General features: G+C 40.2%; 1 protein-coding gene across 5 annotated transcripts in view; it reads right to left on the bottom strand.

Moving 5' to 3' along the window:
• TMEM68 (transmembrane protein 68) overlaps positions 1-19343 on the bottom strand; it is a 61043-nt gene that overhangs the window by 7363 nt on the left and 34337 nt on the right. For 4 of the 5 annotated variants that reach the window (XM_047842682.1, XM_047842683.1, XM_047842684.1 and 1 more), the window contains one exon: positions 10844-12186. The exons of the other annotated variant lie outside the window; for it this stretch is intronic. In XM_047842682.1, the coding sequence (XP_047698638.1) occupies positions 12070-12186 (117 nt within the window). In that variant the 3' untranslated portion in view covers positions 10844-12069. Of the gene's footprint in view, positions 1-10843; positions 12187-19343 lie in introns of those variants that run through there. 5 annotated transcript variants of the gene reach the window in all.

A 19343-nucleotide genomic window follows, 5' to 3' on the forward strand; every position in this document is an offset into this window, starting at 1 on the left:
GAGGGAATCAATTTCTGTTGTTTTAAGCCACCACGTTTGTGGTTATCTGTTACAGAAATCCCAGGAAACCAAGACATGCAGCAATCCCCTTCCTAGGTATTTATCCAAGGAAAATGAAAGCCTATGTTCGTGTAAGACTTGCACAAAAATATTTATAGCAGCTTTATCTGCAATAGCCAGAAGCTGAAAAAACCCCAATGTCCCTTTGCTCAGGAATGATGAAACACATTATGGTACGTCCATACAATGGAATAATGCTCAGCAAGAAAAAGGAACCAACTGGCAACACATGTAATGCCATGGGTGAATGCACTTATGGTAAGTGAACGAAGACAAACCCCAAATGCTATATATTGTGTATGATTCCACTGATATGACTTTCTGGAAAAGGCAAATCTTCAGGGATGGCAAGTTGGAGAAGGGTGACTCCAGAAAGGCACACAGGGCAATTTGGGGGTGGATGACGCAATAGTTCTACATCTCGATTTTCACGGTCGGTACATACTGATGCCTTCAAAGCCCACAGAACTGTATACATCAGAAAGAGTGAACTGCAGATACATTTTGAAATAATTAAAACAAAAACAAAAACAAAAACTAAAAACAGTGTGACAAACCATCATTCTGGAACTGGGCACTAGGGCACGAGGTAACCAGGAACGTCACTCAAACACTCATCAAGGTGGGCCTTGTTTTACCTCAGACAGATCACTGAGGAAGAGGGTACCTTTCATTTTCATTTAATACCATCAATTAACCATCTTTATTTGAAGGATCTGTGTGAGATATGCTAAGAGCGGACACATTTCTTAAAAGAAATGGTTCCTGCCCCTCACGCTAAAGGAGCTAAATACGAAGGAGAACACAAACACGTCATTTTGACAAGTTGAAGGAAATGTGGTGTCAAAAATTTGCTCCTGACTTTATACTTCTCCTGTGCATTTACAGCTTTTTTTTTTTTAAACAAAAAGTTACACTTTGCAGTATTAAAAAAAAACAAAGGGCTCAAAAGTAATAGAGAATAAAAGAGATTTTACAGAGCAGGCAGCTTCAAGGAAAGGAAGAGAACAACAACAACAAAAAACCTCCCTTCCAAAATGGACAGGAATCAGCAAAATATGAAAACTTTGAGGATCTCAAAAGTTTTTTGATCTCCTTTGCGGAGGATCTCATTTGACCAAGAAGAAACAAACAAAACGCAGTTCATAAATCCTGACTTGCCTTGAAGTTAAGCACGTCCCACATTCAGTAGAGAGAAGAATATGAAAACTTGTCCTAACTCGGTTGTGACACCAGAACTGGTTGGAAAGGTAAAAGGCCATGATGCCTTAAAAGCGAAGCAAAGGAATTCTGAACACAGACACTCTTGACTTCGTATAAAAATAGCCACATTTCTGTATCTGGAGATTCTAAAAAAGGAAGATGGCTTCAGAAGTAGCAGGGACCAAAAATGTAAGTCCTCACAATATCAACGCGATGCACGAAGAAATAGAAGGCACACGGGGCATCTGGGTGGATCAGTGGGTTGGGCGTCCGACTTCAGCTCAGGTCATGACCTCACGGTTCATGAGTTCGAGCCCCGCGTCGGGCTCCATGCTGAGAGCTTCGAGCCCGGAGCCCGCTTCGGATTCTGTGTCTCCCTCTCTCTCTCTGCCCCTACCCCTGCTCATGCTCTGTCTCTTTCTCTCTCAAAAAATAAATAAATGTTAAAAATAAAGAAAAAGAAATAGAAGGCACACATCAAATCTCAAGTTTTAATAGATATTTATGAAAGGTGGAAGAAATGGCAAATGTCCGAGTACAAGTTCCAAAATGGCAGGGCCCGAAACTCTAGACTGGCATTACAGGCAGAAGCAGCAAATGAGAATAATATATTAGGGTTCTCCAGAGACAGAACCAACAGGAGATGTAGGTGTATAGAAGGAGACTTATTATTAGAAATCGGTTCTGACGATTATGGAGGGTGGGAAACCCCATGATCTGCCATCGGCCAGCTGGAGAACCAGGAAAGCCAGTGTGTGGTGTTAAGTTTCAGTCCTATTGCAGAAGACCTTTGGCCCAGCACAAAAGCAGGCAGATAGAGCTAATTCTTGCTTCCCTCACCTTTCATTCTTCCTATTCAGGCCTCCAACAAATTGGGTAAGACTCACTCACATTAAGGAAGGCCATCTGCTCTACTCGGTCTACCATTTCCAACATTAATCTCGTCCAGACACACCCAGAATAACGTTGCCAAATATCTGGGCAACCTTGAGGCCCAGTCAAGTTGACACACACACAATTAACCATCACAGACAATGAGAGAGCCTTTTAAATAGCACGAAGAGAAGGACAGACCCATGTGTGGGGCTGGGGCCCAGTGAGGAGCAGTATGTGGAAGAGGAAAGGGGCAGGCTCTGAGACAGACAGGGAGAGCGGGGGCGGGATTCTCCCCTCTGTTCCCAACCGTGACATGACCACCACGGGCAAGTTTCTTCATCTCTGGGGGCCTACGTTTCTATTTCTCGGTAGAAACGGGACCATTTCATATATTTTGTAATAAGGGATCATGATTTCTACCTCATAGGATTGGTAGAATGAAGTCATGTCTGTAAAGGGTTTAGTAAATGGCAGGCAACCAGGAAGTGAGTATTAAACTGTTTCCTAATGGAATGTTAGGTAATAAAAACATTTAATAGCACAGCAAAACCACTCACTTTTAACTTAGATTTGGTTTTCTTCATCAGAAAATACCTTAGGGGTGCCTGGGTGGCTCTGTCGGTTGGGCGACTGACTTTGGCTCAGGTCATGATCTTGTGGCTTGTGGGATCGAGCCCCACGTCAGGCTCCGTGCTGACAGCTCAGAGCCTGGAGCCTGCATCAGATTCTGTGTCTCCCTCTCTCTCTCTCTCTGCCCCTTCCCTGCTCGTGCTCTCTCTCTCACAAATTTAAAAAAAAAAAAAAAAAAATTAAAAAAAATACCTTAAAACTAGAGAAGTATAAGTAAGCTTTCTTTAAAAGAATTGATGCTTAAAATACGTTGGTCAAACATGGTAATTTCTAATTGCTTTTGATTTTTCAAATCTCCAGGGCCAGATGAATTAGAATTTATAATTACGAACAGCCAACGAATTTTAGACAGCAGTACAGAGACCAAAATTTTCCGGGGGACCTTGAACGAATGTCTTAATTTTCAAGAAGGGGCAGAGGTGGATTCTGAGAACACCGGCCCCATAAAGAAAGAAAATGCCGATACTGAAAGCGACGTGCATCGTTTTAACTCACAGACACCCTGCTTAAGATAATTCCAGCTCTGTTGATGAAGCAGGTGGCTCGTAAGCACTTAGGAAAAAAAAGAGATAAACGGCTAACACCAGTGTTGACTTGCTAAAAACAAGTCCTACAACCCTGATTTTGATTCTTTTTTGGAGAAAGTTAATGTAACAAGAGATCTGGGAGAACCATATATTAAATCCAGGAGCCTATAGAGGCAGGCAACATTCAGGGCTCCAGCGGATGGGTGGGCATAAGACCCACAGGTGCCAGGGGTTGAAGATAAGAACTGACACACACACAAAAAAATATATATATATATCAGGGTTGAGATGTCCATGATCAGAACTAGGGTCTGAGGAACCTGGTCAGAGCTGGAACTAGAGTATATGCACAGAGCCAGAGATGCTGGGCAGTTGGTTTCTGAGATGGATGTTAGCACGCAGAGGGCTACGGTCTCTGGACCGTGAGGGCCAACTCCACGGGGGAGGTCTGGAGCCGGGGTGGCCCTTTAGAGACAGGCTGAATTGAGACAGGGACGAGGCCTATGTTACTCCCCCCCCTGGATTCGTCACTGGTGGTGAGCTACCGTTGGGAAGGGGCGTGCCCTAGGGTGACGCTGCAGCCCTTTCAGCAGAGGGCAATGCCAAGGGAGACACGCAGCTCTGTCTTTAGCAGCCGGAGGAAAAGCACGTCTGTCCTATAGGAGGATGGCGATGCACCACGGGACCCACGAGCCTCGGCCTGATGCTGGGTCTCCACAGCCCGGAGCAAGATCGCCTCTAGTCCTCCTGGACCACGGGCAGGGCTGAGGCCGGAGGTGGCAACGGTAGTTGAGGAAAAGTCAAGGCCTTCGGAAGACACATCAGCAATCTGCTGGCAAGTTAGTTCACTTCTCTGAGATACTGTTTTCCCCGTATTTAGACAACACTTAGGGGGAGAATTAAAAGGCCTAACGAAAGAAAGCGAGAGATGTCAGTATGTTGCCGATAGAGTCAGAGAGATCATTACAACTTGGAATGATAGGGTAAAATAGAGAATATAATATTTAACAGGCATACATATGAAGCATTTAACAAAGGTCCAACAGTTAAACTGCACATATACGCACATACATACCAGGAAAGTAAATAATAATGGCAAATATTTACTGAGTACCCAGCAGCTATCATGAGCCAGGCCTTACTTACACTTTGTGCTTTATAATCGTGCAACTAGATGCCACAAAGTACTAAACGCCTTACAGAAATGATTTCCACTAATCCTCTCAGCGAACCTGTAAGACAGGAGCTTGTATTACTCTTGCTTTTCACACAGGTGAACTTTGGTTTGGGAGGGTAAATAATTCCCTGCAAGGTCATCTAACTGGGAGGAGGAAGGCCCAAGGTACTGAGGAACTTGAAACACACAGCCCTTACATGTGACCATCACACCATGCTACTCCCCATTGTTAGAGAAGAAGCTAGCCTATAACAAATCACACGCTATATCATTTGATCCCCATATCCGCCAGGATATGTAAGTGGCGAGTAATAAAAAATTCAATTTAAGCAGATTTACACACGAGAGAAAGTAATTGGTTCACGTAAGTAGAAGTTCAGAGGTAGAATGGCTTTGGGGGTTGACTTAATCTAATGGCAAATCTTTCTACTTGGCCTCCAGTGAAGTTGGCTTCTTCACAGGCTGAAAAGTCACAAGCTCACAGCAGATCCAGGACTCACATCCATGTGCAATAAATCCAAACAAAGAGAGAAAAGGTCACTTCCGGGAGCTCACCCAGAAAAACGAAAAAGAATTTCCCCAAAGGCCCTGGGCTCACTCCTACTTCCATCTCCCAGGTCAAAATTATTAACAGATCAAGGACATGAGATTATTCTTAGACAAACTGGGCCATCCTTGGAATTGCAAGTGGAGACAGCATCCCCTGAGATACACAAACTTCCTGGAGGAGGGAAGGATACCTGAACAAAGTCAGGATTCTTTTCGGAAGAAGAAAGGAAGGAAACAATGGATCCTGGGTAGACGGTCAACAATGTCTCGTTCAGAGGACATTTTCTTCTCACCCTCCTTTTGCACACGATCTGTGGCTTTAAAACAGTTCTTGTGAAAAAAAAAAGCTGTGATTTTTGTACTGATCATAAATTCAGTATGAGCCAAAAGGATCAGATGGTGAATCTGGAACTCATTGTTGAGAGTGACGAGGTTAAAAGAAGAAACAGTCTTATCGTACTCACTTCTGGTCATATTGGGACCATGGTATCAACTCCAGATGTTGCATTTCAACATGGTACACTGTATGGCCGAGCTGTAAACATATTTGCTCCGCCCAGCGCGGAGCCCAATGTGGAGCTTGATCCCACAACCTTGAGATCATGACCTGAAGTGACATCAAGAGTTGGACACTTAACTGACTGAGCCACCCAAGTGCCCCCAGCCTACCTTTAAAAGTGAGAGTTCCTGCTGGGAATTTGATTTTGCCTACCAGTTGATGAATGCGTTCTTTTACCTATAAAACAACAGACTGAAATTGGGAAATAATGTTAAATGTAGGGTTTAAAGATTTTGAGTGAATCACGAGTACTTGGCTTTCAACACTGCTGGAGGATGGCACATATTAAAGAAGAGGTAAGAACAGGACAAGTGGGGGAAATTAAATGGGATGACCAAGACAGAAAAAAAAAAATGGTTCATAGATGTTGAATTATGATCTAAAACAATACCATAAAGCCACCTAGATTTCAAAATAACCCTCATACCACAAACCAGCCTGATGTTTAGAAGTCAACACACAACATGGAAGAGATACGAAGATCCACATCTATTCTTTCATCTTTGAACATGAAAAATAATCATATAAAGACAAAAATGCATACTTTCACCATTTCTAGTCAGCATATTGTCAAAAGTTCTAACCAGAGCAATTAGGCAAGAAAAAGAAATAAATGAAAGTCAAATTGGGAAGGAGGATGTAAAATTATCTGTTTGCAGATGACATGAATTTATATACAGGAAACTCTAAGATTCCACCAAAAAAAAACCCTGTTAGGGATAATATATGAATTCAGCATGGGGTGCCTAGGTGGCTCGGCTGAGCACTGGACTTTGGCTCAGGTCATGATCTCACTGTTTGTGAGTCTGAGCCCCTCATCGGCTCGCTGCTGTCAGCGCAGAGCCTCTTTTGGATCCTCTGTTCCCCTCTCTCTGTCTCTCCCCTGCTTGTGCTCTCTCTCAAAAATAAATAAAACATTTAAAAAATATATATGAATTCAGCAAAGATGATGAAACAAAATTAACACACAAGTCACTTGTATTTCTATACATTAAAAATGAGTAATTGAAAAGTAAATTATGAAAGCAACTGTTTAAAACAGAACAAAATGCAAAATTATAAAACATTGCTCAGAGAAATCTAAGATCATATAAATAGACGGAAAATATCTCCTGTTCTAATACTGTGAAGATGACAATACTATCCAAAGCAATCTACAGATTGAATACAATCTTTATCAAAATCCCAAGTTTTTGTTCATAAATAGCAAAACCCATCCTAAAGTTCATATGGAAACTCAAGGGACTCCAAATAATGAAAACAATCTTTAAAAAGAACAAAGAGAGCTCATACTTGTAGATTTCAAAACTTACCACAAAGTTGCAGTAACCAAAACAGTGATATGGCAAATGGACAGACATACAGAACAATGGAACAGAACAGAGAGTCCGGAAATAAATGCTTGCATATATGACCATTTGATTTTTGAGAAGGGTGCCAAGACCACACAATGGAAAGGACAGTCTTTTCAACCAACGGTTCAGGGAAACTGGACATCCACATGCAAAAGCATAACGTTTATACCAGACACAAAAACTAATTTAAAATGGATCAAAGATCTAAACTTAAAGACTAAAATTATAAAACTCTTACAAGAAAAAACAGGGGGAAAGCTTCATATTGGATTTGGCAGTGACTTCTTGGACCGACACCAAAAGCACAAGCAACAAAAGAAAAAATAAATTAGATCTCAACAAAATTAAAAACTTTTGTTCGACAAAGGACAGTATCAAGAGAGTAAAGACACAACACAGAGAATGGGATCAAATATTTGCAAATCATATAACTGATAAGGGATTAATATCCAGAATATAAAGAACTCTAAAAACAACAGGACTTGAATAGACATTTCTCCAAAGGAATGCAAATGGCCAATAAGCACATGAACAAATATTCAAAATCATGTCATTAGGGAAATGCAAATCAAAACCACAGTAAGATACCACTTACTGAAAATAAGTGAAAAAACTGAAAACAACAAGTGTTGGCGAGAATATGGAGAAAAAGGCATCCTGGTGCATTGCTATTGGGAATTTAAAATGGTAGTCTCTGTGGTAATCAGTTTGGTGGCTCTTCAAAAAGTGAAACATAGAATTACAATATGATCCAGCAACTCCATTCCTAGGTATATATAAAAAAGAACTGAAAGCAGGGAACCAAACAGAAACTTACTTGTACAGCAATGTTCATAGCAACACTATTCACAGTAGCCAAAGGGTAGAAACAACACTTTGCAAAAAATGTGCTATATACATACAATAGAATATTTTTGGGCCATAAAAAGGAATGAAATCTCGATACATCTATATGAACCTTGAAAACACTGTGGCATAGTAATATATATGTGTAAATATATATTTACACATTTATTATATATACATAGATAGATTTTGCGCGCGCACACACACACACACACACACACACACACACAAATTTGGTCTTTGTTCCTAGCTCCTGGCACTGAGTTCCTAAAATCCTGGTAATTTTCTGAGTGATAGAATAACTGTTTTATGCTGACTCCTAGTTGGGTGGGATGAGGGAAGGCTAGATAGCTTCAGGATGAGGCTAGTTACCAGAAAAACTATGTGATTAGAGGCTTAGAACTTTCAGTCCCGTCCCCAACCTCTAGGGAGGTGAGAGGCCAACCAGTGGCCAACAAGTCAACGAATGATGCCATGATGAGGCTTGGGGGAAGCTTCCAGGCTGGTGAACAGATCATATGCTATCAAGGGGGGGCACCCAGGGAGAACATGGAGGCTCTGACAACCCCGCCCCCCCCCCACTCCCATACCTTGCCATCTCCCATTCGGTGGTTCCCGAATTGTATCCTTTATAATAAAATAGTAAGTATGGCATTTTCCTAAGTTCTATGAGTTGTTCTACAAATTAACCCAACCTGGGGAGGGGGAATGGAAGGGGAGGAGGTCATGGAAACCTCCAAATTTGTAGTAGGCCAGGCAGAAGTGGGGGTAGCCTGGAGGCCCTATTTGCTGCTGGCATCTGAAGTGGGGCCAGTCTTAGGAGACTGAGCCCTTACCTTGGAGGGTCTATGTTAACTCCAATAGTGTCAGAATTGAATGGAGTTGTAGGAAATCCAGCTGATGCCAGAGACGAAAGAACTGGCATTGGAACTACGTCATCTGGTGGCAGAAAAGACCTCAACTGATTTTGCTAAGTGAAATAAGCCAGACACAAAAGGGTAAATATTGTGACTCCACGTATAGAAGCTACCTAGATTAGGCAAATTCAGAGAGACAGAAAGAACAGATGTTACCAAGGGCTGAGCAAAGCAGGGAATGGAGAGTTATTATTTAATGGATACAGGGTTTCCGTGTGGGATGATGAAATCGTTCTGGAAACGAACAGTAGTGATGATTCCACAATATTGTAAATGTGTTTAAGGTGAATGAATTGTACACTTAAAATGGGCTAAAATGACAAATTTTGTTACATACATTTTTCCAAAAAAGGTAACAAAAATATATTTTAAAAACAGTAATCATATACAAATACAAAAACATATCTCTTACCCTTGTAAACATCTATTATTTCAAAGGTTCCTAATGCTATAAACTTCAGAGGGTCTCATATTTAAATCACTTATAAGTATATGTAGAATCCTTTAAACAGAATACGAATCTCAGAGTCCACAGTGATAATATCAAGTATGTGGGGAGAGCAGAAACTGGAAAATTCTATTAGAAGAGTAGAATGCCAACTAACAAATGTAGAATAATAGAAGATCACACTTTTGAAAACCTCACAGTAGTACTTATTTCAGGAGTCAATTCAAGAATGCCAAAATCGGTGGGTGAAAGTTTGATGAGACACATATATTTACATGGTCTCAAAGTATCTCTCCATAAACTCGACACAAAGGAAAATTTTACAGGGAAGAAACCTGGCGGGTGCCATTTTAACCAAGTGATCAAAGTTACTACCATCTCTAATGAACCAAACTGACATTATGTGCCTCGTGATGTGAAACGCTTGAAAAAGCACAGCATCATTTATGTAGTATTCCTGGAATAATGCATAACCTGATTCAAATCATGACAAAAATATCAGAGAAAAACAGAGTAAAGGGTATCTACAAAGCAAACAGTCTGTCTTCTCCAAAAATGTCAGTATCGTCAGAGACCAAGGAGGGCTGGGGAATCATTCCAGACTAAAGGCAACTCAAGAGACAGTAAAACTAAATGCAATACGTGATCCTGCTATGAACCATGCATCCAGAAGAGAAACTGATATAAAGAATATGGAGACAACTGGTGAAATGTGAATCCGATCTTCAGATCAGGTAATACTAGATATCAATGATAAATTTCCAGTCATTGTTCTATGATGCTATAAATGGACAGACTTATAATCGAGAAGAAAAAATTGAAAGAAAGAAAACATCTACCTATATAGATATATGATATATATAATATCTATACAATATATACATGGGATGGGGGAGAGAGATAGGAGGAGGGGTGGGTGAAGAGAATAAAACAAATGTAACGTAACAATTGGCCAATCTGGGTGAAGAGTATGTGGGAGTACTATGTGCTACTATTGCAACTTTTCTGTAAATTTGATATTGTTTCTAAGTTTAAGTTTTTTTAAAAAGGATATGAAAAATCTCCCATAGAAGTATGCCATGTTCCTGCTTCTGGAGAGTCCCTAGCTTTCATCAGGCTTATGAAAAACTCCCTTCAAAAAGAGTGAACAACACCCCCTTTCCATTATTATTTGTGTTTCTGTATTTACTCCTATCCCCTCATTCATCTAAATGGCATGTAAATTCAAACAGCAAAGATAAAGATCTTGTCCTGAGCAAGACGGGACAGCTTCCAGGTAGAGAGCATGGTTTGAAGTAGTAAAACTTAAATAGTGTAAACAATAATAGCTTTTGCTACATTAGCAATGAATATTGTTCTTTCCTCCATTTTTAAAACCCAATGGTGGCCCCGAAACATTATTCTCATTTGTTTTATAATCATTTATTCATTCATTCTGGAAATACTTATCGATTTTCAAACAAACACTGCTCACTGCCAGAGGGAAAAAAAGCTGCAAATAATCATTAACTGACTCTTTTCATTGGAACTGAAATTAAAATATATTTCTTACACTAGAAAGTAAGGTTTACTCATTGTGGCTGACATAGATGATTGTCAACATAGGATTGTGGGTGAAAAATGTATGAACAGTAAAACAAAAAAATTACTTTAAAATGAGAAAATGTCGCATATGTAATTTCACAAGAAAATGAACTGTAATTCAGCTTTACTTTTATTTTATGTTGCTTACTTTTATATACATCACACATATCATACATATATACTTGTTATACAAAAATCTATACAAAAATCCAGGTAATTTAGTATCTAAAAAAGGGAGCGGGAGATACTGCATTTGATTTCTGGTACTCTTCTGTTTAAATACTTCTAAAATTCAGATTTCAAGGAGACAACAAATTGAAAGCCATTAATTTTTCAGAAAGCTTTGTGTTCACATAAATTCATCATTCAAGTATACTCTTATGGAACAATAATACACCACGTGACTGACTGCAAAATCACACTGAATAAGCCATGGTACCGAGTAAGAGTGGAGCTTTCTTGCTCTGGTTTTACAGAATCAGCCCCTTACACAAAACGCGGAACACAACCGTGATTCCCACCTGCCACTATTAAACGCCATGTTACAGCACGGTACACCCTCTATCGTCTGTCCACAGATTCTTGTTAAAAAATAATACTAAAAAAGAATAATTATTAGAAATTTTACTTCTCCGAATTTCTTTTTTATTCAATTTGGAAAACAGTGTGCCTCTTCCATTGTGCTTGGCAACTTGACATCATACCTAAGGAAATCATTTAAAGATCCTATGGACCAAATATATACATAAGCTTCTAAAAATTCTTGGTATTGTTTAATTCATTTATAATTTCACTTCTACAGTTCTCAGTCACAGCAAATATAAAGAATTTAAAACAACACTCCTCAACATAGCATTATTATGTTTTGAAAAGTGAATTGCTGAGGCACAAGAACATTATGTGATTTGCCCAAGGTCAGGAAAGGAATGAAGGGCAGATAAAGGAGTATTTCTTCTCCAATTTAAAGTGTCTGTACTGAATTCCGCCATCTTGCAAAATTAGCCCAATGCAACAGATACAGAAATTAGACGCGTTATTTGGGAATGTGTGTTTAGCCTAAATTGCTGTTATTAATAAACCTAGTTTTTAAAATCTATACAGTTATCATACATTATCAGGAATTTATAAAAAGAAACACCATTCTCTGAATTATTAGGCAGGTAATGAGTTACTGCTTAATTTTGACACAATTGATTGCAAAAGCAAAATCGATACAATTTTAAACAAACAAGTTCAGCAAAAGATGCTTATTAACATTCTTTTTAAAAAATACTAATTATAGAACCTACAAAATTTAGAAGACAGTACTAGGGACACAAACATACTAATATAAACGTATTAAATCGTCTTCGAGTTGATCTTTTGTTTTTTATGAAAACGTTCTAACAAAGCACTCATAATGTTTCCTGGTATTCTTTGGTGCTTATCAATCAAAGCTTGAACAGCATTCTTTGTCTATTAAGAAAACAAAAGAAAAGCCATTATTCTTTTAGTTCTCAAAATAGATCATTCATTTTGTAAAGATTTTAATATACTACTACTTGCAAAAAGCCCTCCCTAATTGAGCATCCCTCTCTCCCCAAAATTAATGCTTTCCTTCCCAGCATACCCGTCGTGTGGTTCTCACACTTGCCAGGCTGGAAGCACAGTTAATGTTACACGGCTATTTTGTACACCACACTGTAAGCTCCTTGAGACACAGCTTCGTCTTTCTCCAACGCTGAGCACAGCAATGTTTTGCATACAATAAACACTAAGAGGAACGACAAAAGTCGTAGGACATTTTTCTAGTGCGCAGATGGGGAAGGAAGTTTTACTCCTTCCTATCCACGAATAAATTTGTGTGCACGTTTCTTTCATCACATACACACAATTACATCAGGCAACGCAAGAGGAAAAAGTGAGAACAACGAATGAGCTGATACACTTTTAGTTCACTGCCTCAATTTCTAGACAGTTTAAGAGGACTTTAAGACACAGCAATGGAAAAGCCGATTAGGATATAACAAGGTGTCTCCTAAAACGATTTGCTTCCCATTAAATTCATGACAAATTTCAATAATCTTTTCTTTTATATCACTTTGTGGCTATCTAAAAAAAATCTGTGTGCACATCATGCATGCATGTACACACGTACGTTATTTTAGATGGCAACCTTTTAATAAGCCTTCTTTTTATAAATCTTGGACCTTCATCCCTTTTATTTTTGTAAAAAAGGTTTTTTTTTAAATTCCAGTTAACATACAGTGGAATATTAGTTTCAGGTGTACAATATAGTGATTCACCACTTGCATACATTACACGCTGCTGTTCATCATCACAAGCGCCCTCCTTAATCCCCATCACCAGTTTCACCTGTTCCCCCCCAACCTGGCTCCCTTCTGGTAACCATCAGTTTGTTCTTTAGAGTTAAGAGTCTGAGCTTCATCTCCTTTAAATATAATTAAGAAGCTCTAGCCCAAAGATGTATTTAAAAAAATTTTTTTAATGTTTATTTATTTTTGAGACAGAAGAAGACAGAGTGCGGGTGAGGGAGGGGCAGAGAGAGAGGGAGACACAGAATCCAAAGTAGGCTCCAGGCTTCGAGCTGTCAGCACACAGCCTGATGCAGGGCTCAAACCCGCAAACCGTGAGATCATGGCCTGAGCTGAAGTCGGACACTTAACTGACTGAGCCACCCAGGCGCCCCCCCCAAAGATGTATTTTAAAAATATGCCTCTCTGAACCACAAGTTTGCATATCTGTAAAAGGAGAACTGTTTCATATACTTATTATAAGGGTTAAATGAAATTTCAACCATGTCTTCAGGTACTTGGCAGTGACTAAAAGTAACTAATAAAGGTTGTCTCTTGTGAAGTATGTTCTTTAAAATTTATTCATTTATTTAGAAAACAGTAGATGCTTTGGAAGCTATCACATTAGTGAAACAAGTCTCTAATCTCAAGCTTGTAACTTAGTAAGTGGGTCAAGTACAAAGTAATAAAAACCTTAGATCATTTGGGGGTGCCCGGGTGGCTCAGTCAGTTAAGTGTCCGACTTCGGCTCAGGTCATGAGCTCACAGTTGGTAGGTTCAAGCCCCTCCTCGGGTTCTGTGCTGACAGCTCAGATCCTGGAGCCTGCTTCGAATTCTGTGTCTCCCTCTCTGTCTGACCTGCTCCACTCACACTCTGTCTCTCTCTGTTTCTCAAAAATAAAACATTTAAAAAAAAAAAAAGATTAAAAAAAAAACAACAACAATGAAGATCATTTGTAAGCTGTTATCTACCACCTGAGATGTGAAAAGACAGTATCTAGAAGTTCAGACGACAGCCCATTTGTTTGGTGGGCAGTGACAGGGAAGGACACACGAACAAGGTACTGGTTGGCCTGGGTCTCCAAGGACCAGTGAGATTTCAGTGACAGTGGAGACAAGAGCAGGAAGCAAAAGACCCAGGAAAACAACTGGCTAAGGACGGGTGGGTGAGGGGGCTTGGCTGCACTTTCAGGTATGTGTTCTGAAGCCGGGTGGTAGAAGGCTCTAAAATTATAATTCAGTTAAATCATGAGGCTGTCAAACACCAAGTGAGAAAGTGTAGACTTGGTTTACTATGAACTGAAGCATCAAGGAAGGGTTTGGGGTGGAGAAATATCGGGGCAATGCATTAAGAAAATACAACTCTTGCAAAATCACCAATGATACTCTTCTGTCACCAAACCCGATGACATTTTTTTTTTAAGTTTATTTATTTATTTCGAGAGAGTGTGAGTGTGCGTGCCAGTGGGGGGAAGGGGCAGAGAGAGAGAGAGGGAGAGCGCGAGAATCCCAAGCAGGCTCCGCACTGTCAGTGCGGAGCCCGACTCAGGTGAGACCACGGCCAGAGCCGAAAAAGAGTCGGATGCTTAACTGACTGAGCCACCACGGTGCTCCAGTCAGTGACATTCTTTTAATCTCACTTGACCTCTCAATCTCCCCTGATCTTGCTTCTGGAATTCTCACAGTGGAGGAAAACCCAGGTTTTCTTCTAACTTTCAGGCTGCTCCTTTTCAATCTTCCTTGCAGATTTCTAGTCCCCAAATCTGCCACTGACTTATGCTTCAAAGGTTCAGTAATCTTTCCCCTTTCCACAACTTTAATTACCTTTCATTTGCTGATGACTCCTAAACATTCACCTCCAGCCCGCTCAGCTTCAGACAGGAATGGTCTGGAGTGTTTTAAAGGCACCTCATACTTTGTCCTTCCCTTAGTCCTTCCCTGTTTCAGCAAACAACACTACCACAAACCTAGCCAAGTAAGCCCAAACCTAGAAGCCATCCTTCACAACTCTTGCTTCTCACTCCCAATAGCCAATCCATCCATCGGCACATCCATTTATTTTACCTCCCAAATACCACTCACATTATCCACTTCCCTCCGTCTTCTTTACACCTTTATGACACATGCGTGTAGATATAAATAAACCCATATTTCTATGTGTGTATGTGCGCATGAGACTAGAGAGAGAGAGTTAAAGAGACAGACAGAAACAGACACTGTAAACACAGAAACAGAACAATAGAGATTAAGACTGAGAGAACTTTCGGGAAATATCCCAAGTGCCCTGTTCAGCATTAGCATAGTATATTTTAATTTGGATTTAGATAGTGCTTACAAAATGGTTCTCCGCAATCAAATGCCAGAACAATCTATCACCCATTTTTTAAATGAGGTTTCATTTCTACATTAATTTGGATGCTAGTAATTTTGAATTTGTGATGATTCAGGGATGATTATCCTAGTTTATGTTTGTATTATTAACAATGAAGACTGGAAAATCATGACAATGTATTACAAAAGGAAAATTTTAGGTGTTCTTTATTTGCAGTATACTTTAGTTCAATAATGACAACTTACAATCCAAAATATGAATACAGCAACTATGTACTTAAGTAAATTCCCCCAAGAAATTCTACGATGCCTTGGTAGACTACTTGTTACTTTAGGCACTGAAAATAAAGCGCATAAAGCAACTGGAGATGATAACTGAGGTATTTCGATGATTCAGAAAGGCCTTTTCTTCCTTACTTAAACTGGTAAGTTTTTACTATATTTATCTGTTTTACTATATAAAATACCTAACCCTACCAGGGACACGAATGTGAGTAAATCCTGCTCTCATATGAAAAACCAAGGCACTGGAGTTTAACTATCAGAATATACTTTCCTTAACCGAGGAAAATAAGGGAACAGGGTTCACTTGATTTGAGACCTAAAAGAAATGCCGAAGAGCATTTAGTTCAATTTCTCTGCTCTACAAATAAGGAAATCGGGGTCTGGGGAAGAACGTATTTCTCTAAAGTGATGCTGCTGCCTAGTGGTAGGATTGGTGGTGAGTAACACGGGTGACGATCTTAACCCAGGTCCCTAATCTTCCACGCCAGGCTTTTCCTGCTCTTTTTCTGTTACCTTCTATTTTGTGCATAAAAATACATGGTATTTGTAAAAGGGGTTCCTAACTGGCTCTGAGCCACTTAAATCTGGAAAAAGTTGTAAAAGAACAACACAGAATTCACATATCCTACAGGAGAACACATAGGTCGGGGGCAGCACAGAAATGTGTTAACGATAAAGTGCACGTGGGCAGAAGCAATGTCACTGGGTAAGGCCTCTCCCTGGCGTCAGGCTCCCGGAGCCTCATCAGTAAGGCATCGCCGCGGGATGAGACAACAGTCATGTCGCACGGACAGCATGTGCTGACTCTAAAAGCCAGTGTCACGGAGCTTTGTCTTCAGGATGAAGGAGGGTAGTAAGCGCTCAGTATATTTAATGAGCCCGCAGCGTAACTGGAGGTAAGTTTTCTGTGTTTTGATTGTTTATTTTGTTTTTTAACGTTTATTTATTTTTGAGAGAAAGGGGAGGGGCAGAGAGAGAAGGAGACGCAGCATCCGAAGCAGGCTCCAGGCTCCGAGCTGTCAGCACAGAGCCCAACGCGGGGCTCGAACCCACGAACCGTGAGATCATGACCTGAGCTGAAGTCGGATGCTTAACCGACGGAGCCACCCAGGCGCCCCAGAGGTAAGTTTTCTAAGAATGAAGTTCAGAGACACGTAAGCAAAGACAGGGCGCATAATGTTTCTTTACTGTTAACCTTTGTGAAACTTCCTACATGTCAGCTGCTTGATTTGAACGGTCTCATCTAATGTAACATTATCGTTGTTTCAACTGTACATTCTTTTCTAAGTGTCTAGTCTGGCTGAGTCCCAATATGGCAGAGCAGATTATAGTTACTCACTCTCTCTGCCTACCAGGCCTCTCTCTTTTGGACCATCCTATGGGAGGAATGCAGATCCTGTCCCCGTGAAGTCAGTCCACGGTGGCCCTGTGACAGCACTGGCCGATAAAACGTCAGTGGGCAGCTGGGTGGCTCGGTCGGTTAAGTGTCGGACTCTTGATTTTGGCTCAGGTCATGATCTTGCGGTTTGTGAGTGTGGGCCCCGCATCAGGCTCTCTGCTGTCATCGCAGAACCTGCTTCAGATCCTCTGTCTGCCTCTCTCTCGGCCCTTCCCCTGCTTGCTCTCTTGCTCTCAAAACTAAATAAACATTTGGGGCGCCTGGGTGGCGCAGTCGGTTGAGCGTCCGACTTCAGCCAGGTCACGATCTCGCGCCGTCTGTGAGTTCGAGCCCCGCGTCGGGCTCTGGGCTGATGGCTCAGAGCCTGGAGCCTGTTTCCGATTCGGTGTCTCCCTCTCTCTCTTCCCCTCCCACGTTCATGCTCTGTCTCTCTCTGTCCCCAAAATAAATAAAAACGTTGAAAAAAAAATTAAAAAAAAAAAAACTAAATAAACATTTAAAAATAAATAAATAAAAATAGAAATAAAATAAAATGTCAGTGGGAGTAAGTGAGCCACCTGCAAACAGAAGCTTTAAAAAGTTTCACTCCTGACATTTTTTTTTTTAAGTTTGTTTATTGAGAGAGAGGGGGGAGGGGGAGGGAGAGAGAGAGAGAGAGAGAGAGAGAGAGAGAGCGAGCGAGAGAATCCCGAGCAAGGTCCACTCTGTCAGCATGGAGCCATGAGGCTGGCCTCAATCTCACAAAACCATCAGACCTTGATTTGAGCTGAAATCAAGAGTCAGATGCTTAACTGACTGAGCCACCTCGGTGCCTGACATTTTCTTTTTACCATGGCAACATCCCACCTGAATCCTCCTGAATCCAGGAGGAGGAGGACAGGGACCTCAGGGGAAATATAACATAAACAAGAAGTAAGCTTTCCTGTCTTAGCCTCTGAGATTGGCTGGTTGTTAGCACAGCACACCCTAGCAAAACTAACTAAATTATCCAGTTTTCTTATGTGTAGAAGGCAGTAATAAGTCCTGCTCTATAGGATTAAATCAGACTTATGCACAGAAGGAAAAGTAAAATCACCTCTGTTCACAGATGACATGATTTTATATATAGGAAACCCTAAAGATTTCACAAATACAACTAATAAACAAATTCAGCAAAATTGCAGGATATAAAATCCACACACAACACAAAAATTGTATACACTACCAATGAACAATCTGAAAAAAAAAAAAAAAAAAACCAATCCCGTTTATAAACACATCAAAAAGAGTAAAATACTTAGAAATAAACTTAACTGAGGAAGAGAAAGTCTTATACATTGAAAATTATAAAACACTGCTGAAAGAAATTAAAGAGACAAATACATAGAAAGACCTCCTGTGTTCATGGATTAAAAGATTTAATATTGTTAAGATGTCCATATTATCCAAGGTGATCTACAGATTCAAGGCAATCCCTATCAAAATCCAGCAGCATTCATTTGCAATTTCAAAGGACCCTAAGTAGCCAAAAGAAGAACAAAGTTGTAGGCTTCATACTTCCCCATTTCAGAACATACTACAAAGCTACAGTAATGAAAACAGTGTGGTACTGGTATAAAGACAAACATATAGACCAATGGAATAAAACAGACAACACAGAAATAAACATTTGCACGTATGGCAAATGATCCTTGACAAGGGTGCGAAGACCATACATTGGGGGGAAGGCAGTCTCTTCAACAAACAGTGGTGGGGAATCTAGACACCCACAGCAGAAGGAATAAAGTTGAACCTTATCTTACATCATAAGCAAAAATTACCTCGAAATGGATTAAAGACCTAAACATAAGACTTAAAACTATAAACCTTCTAGGAGAAAATATAGGACGGAAAGCTTCGTAACACTGGATTTGGCAACCATTTCTTGAATATGACACCAAAAGCACAGGCAACAAAAGGAAAAATAGACAAACAGGGCTCCCTCAAACTCAAAAACTTCTGTACATAAAAAGGAACAATCAACCGGGTGAAAAGGAACCTACAGGATGAGGGAAAATATTTGCAAATCATATATACAGTAAAGAGGACATCAGAATAAAGAACTTCTACAATTCCACAACAAAAAAATCCAAATAACATGACTTTAAAAATGAGCCAACACCTTGAACACACATTTCTTCAAGGCATATGAAAAGGTGCTCAACACCACTAGTCAGGGAAATGCGTATCAAAACTATAATGACATATTACCTCACACCCATCAGGTTGGCTGCTATCACAAACAAAACAAAAAACAGAAAGTAACAAGTGTTGGTGAGGATGCA

Source organism: Prionailurus viverrinus, chromosome F2 (assembly GCF_022837055.1).
Source record: "Prionailurus viverrinus isolate Anna chromosome F2, UM_Priviv_1.0, whole genome shotgun sequence".
Taxonomy (NCBI): Eukaryota; Metazoa; Chordata; class Mammalia; order Carnivora; family Felidae; genus Prionailurus; species Prionailurus viverrinus.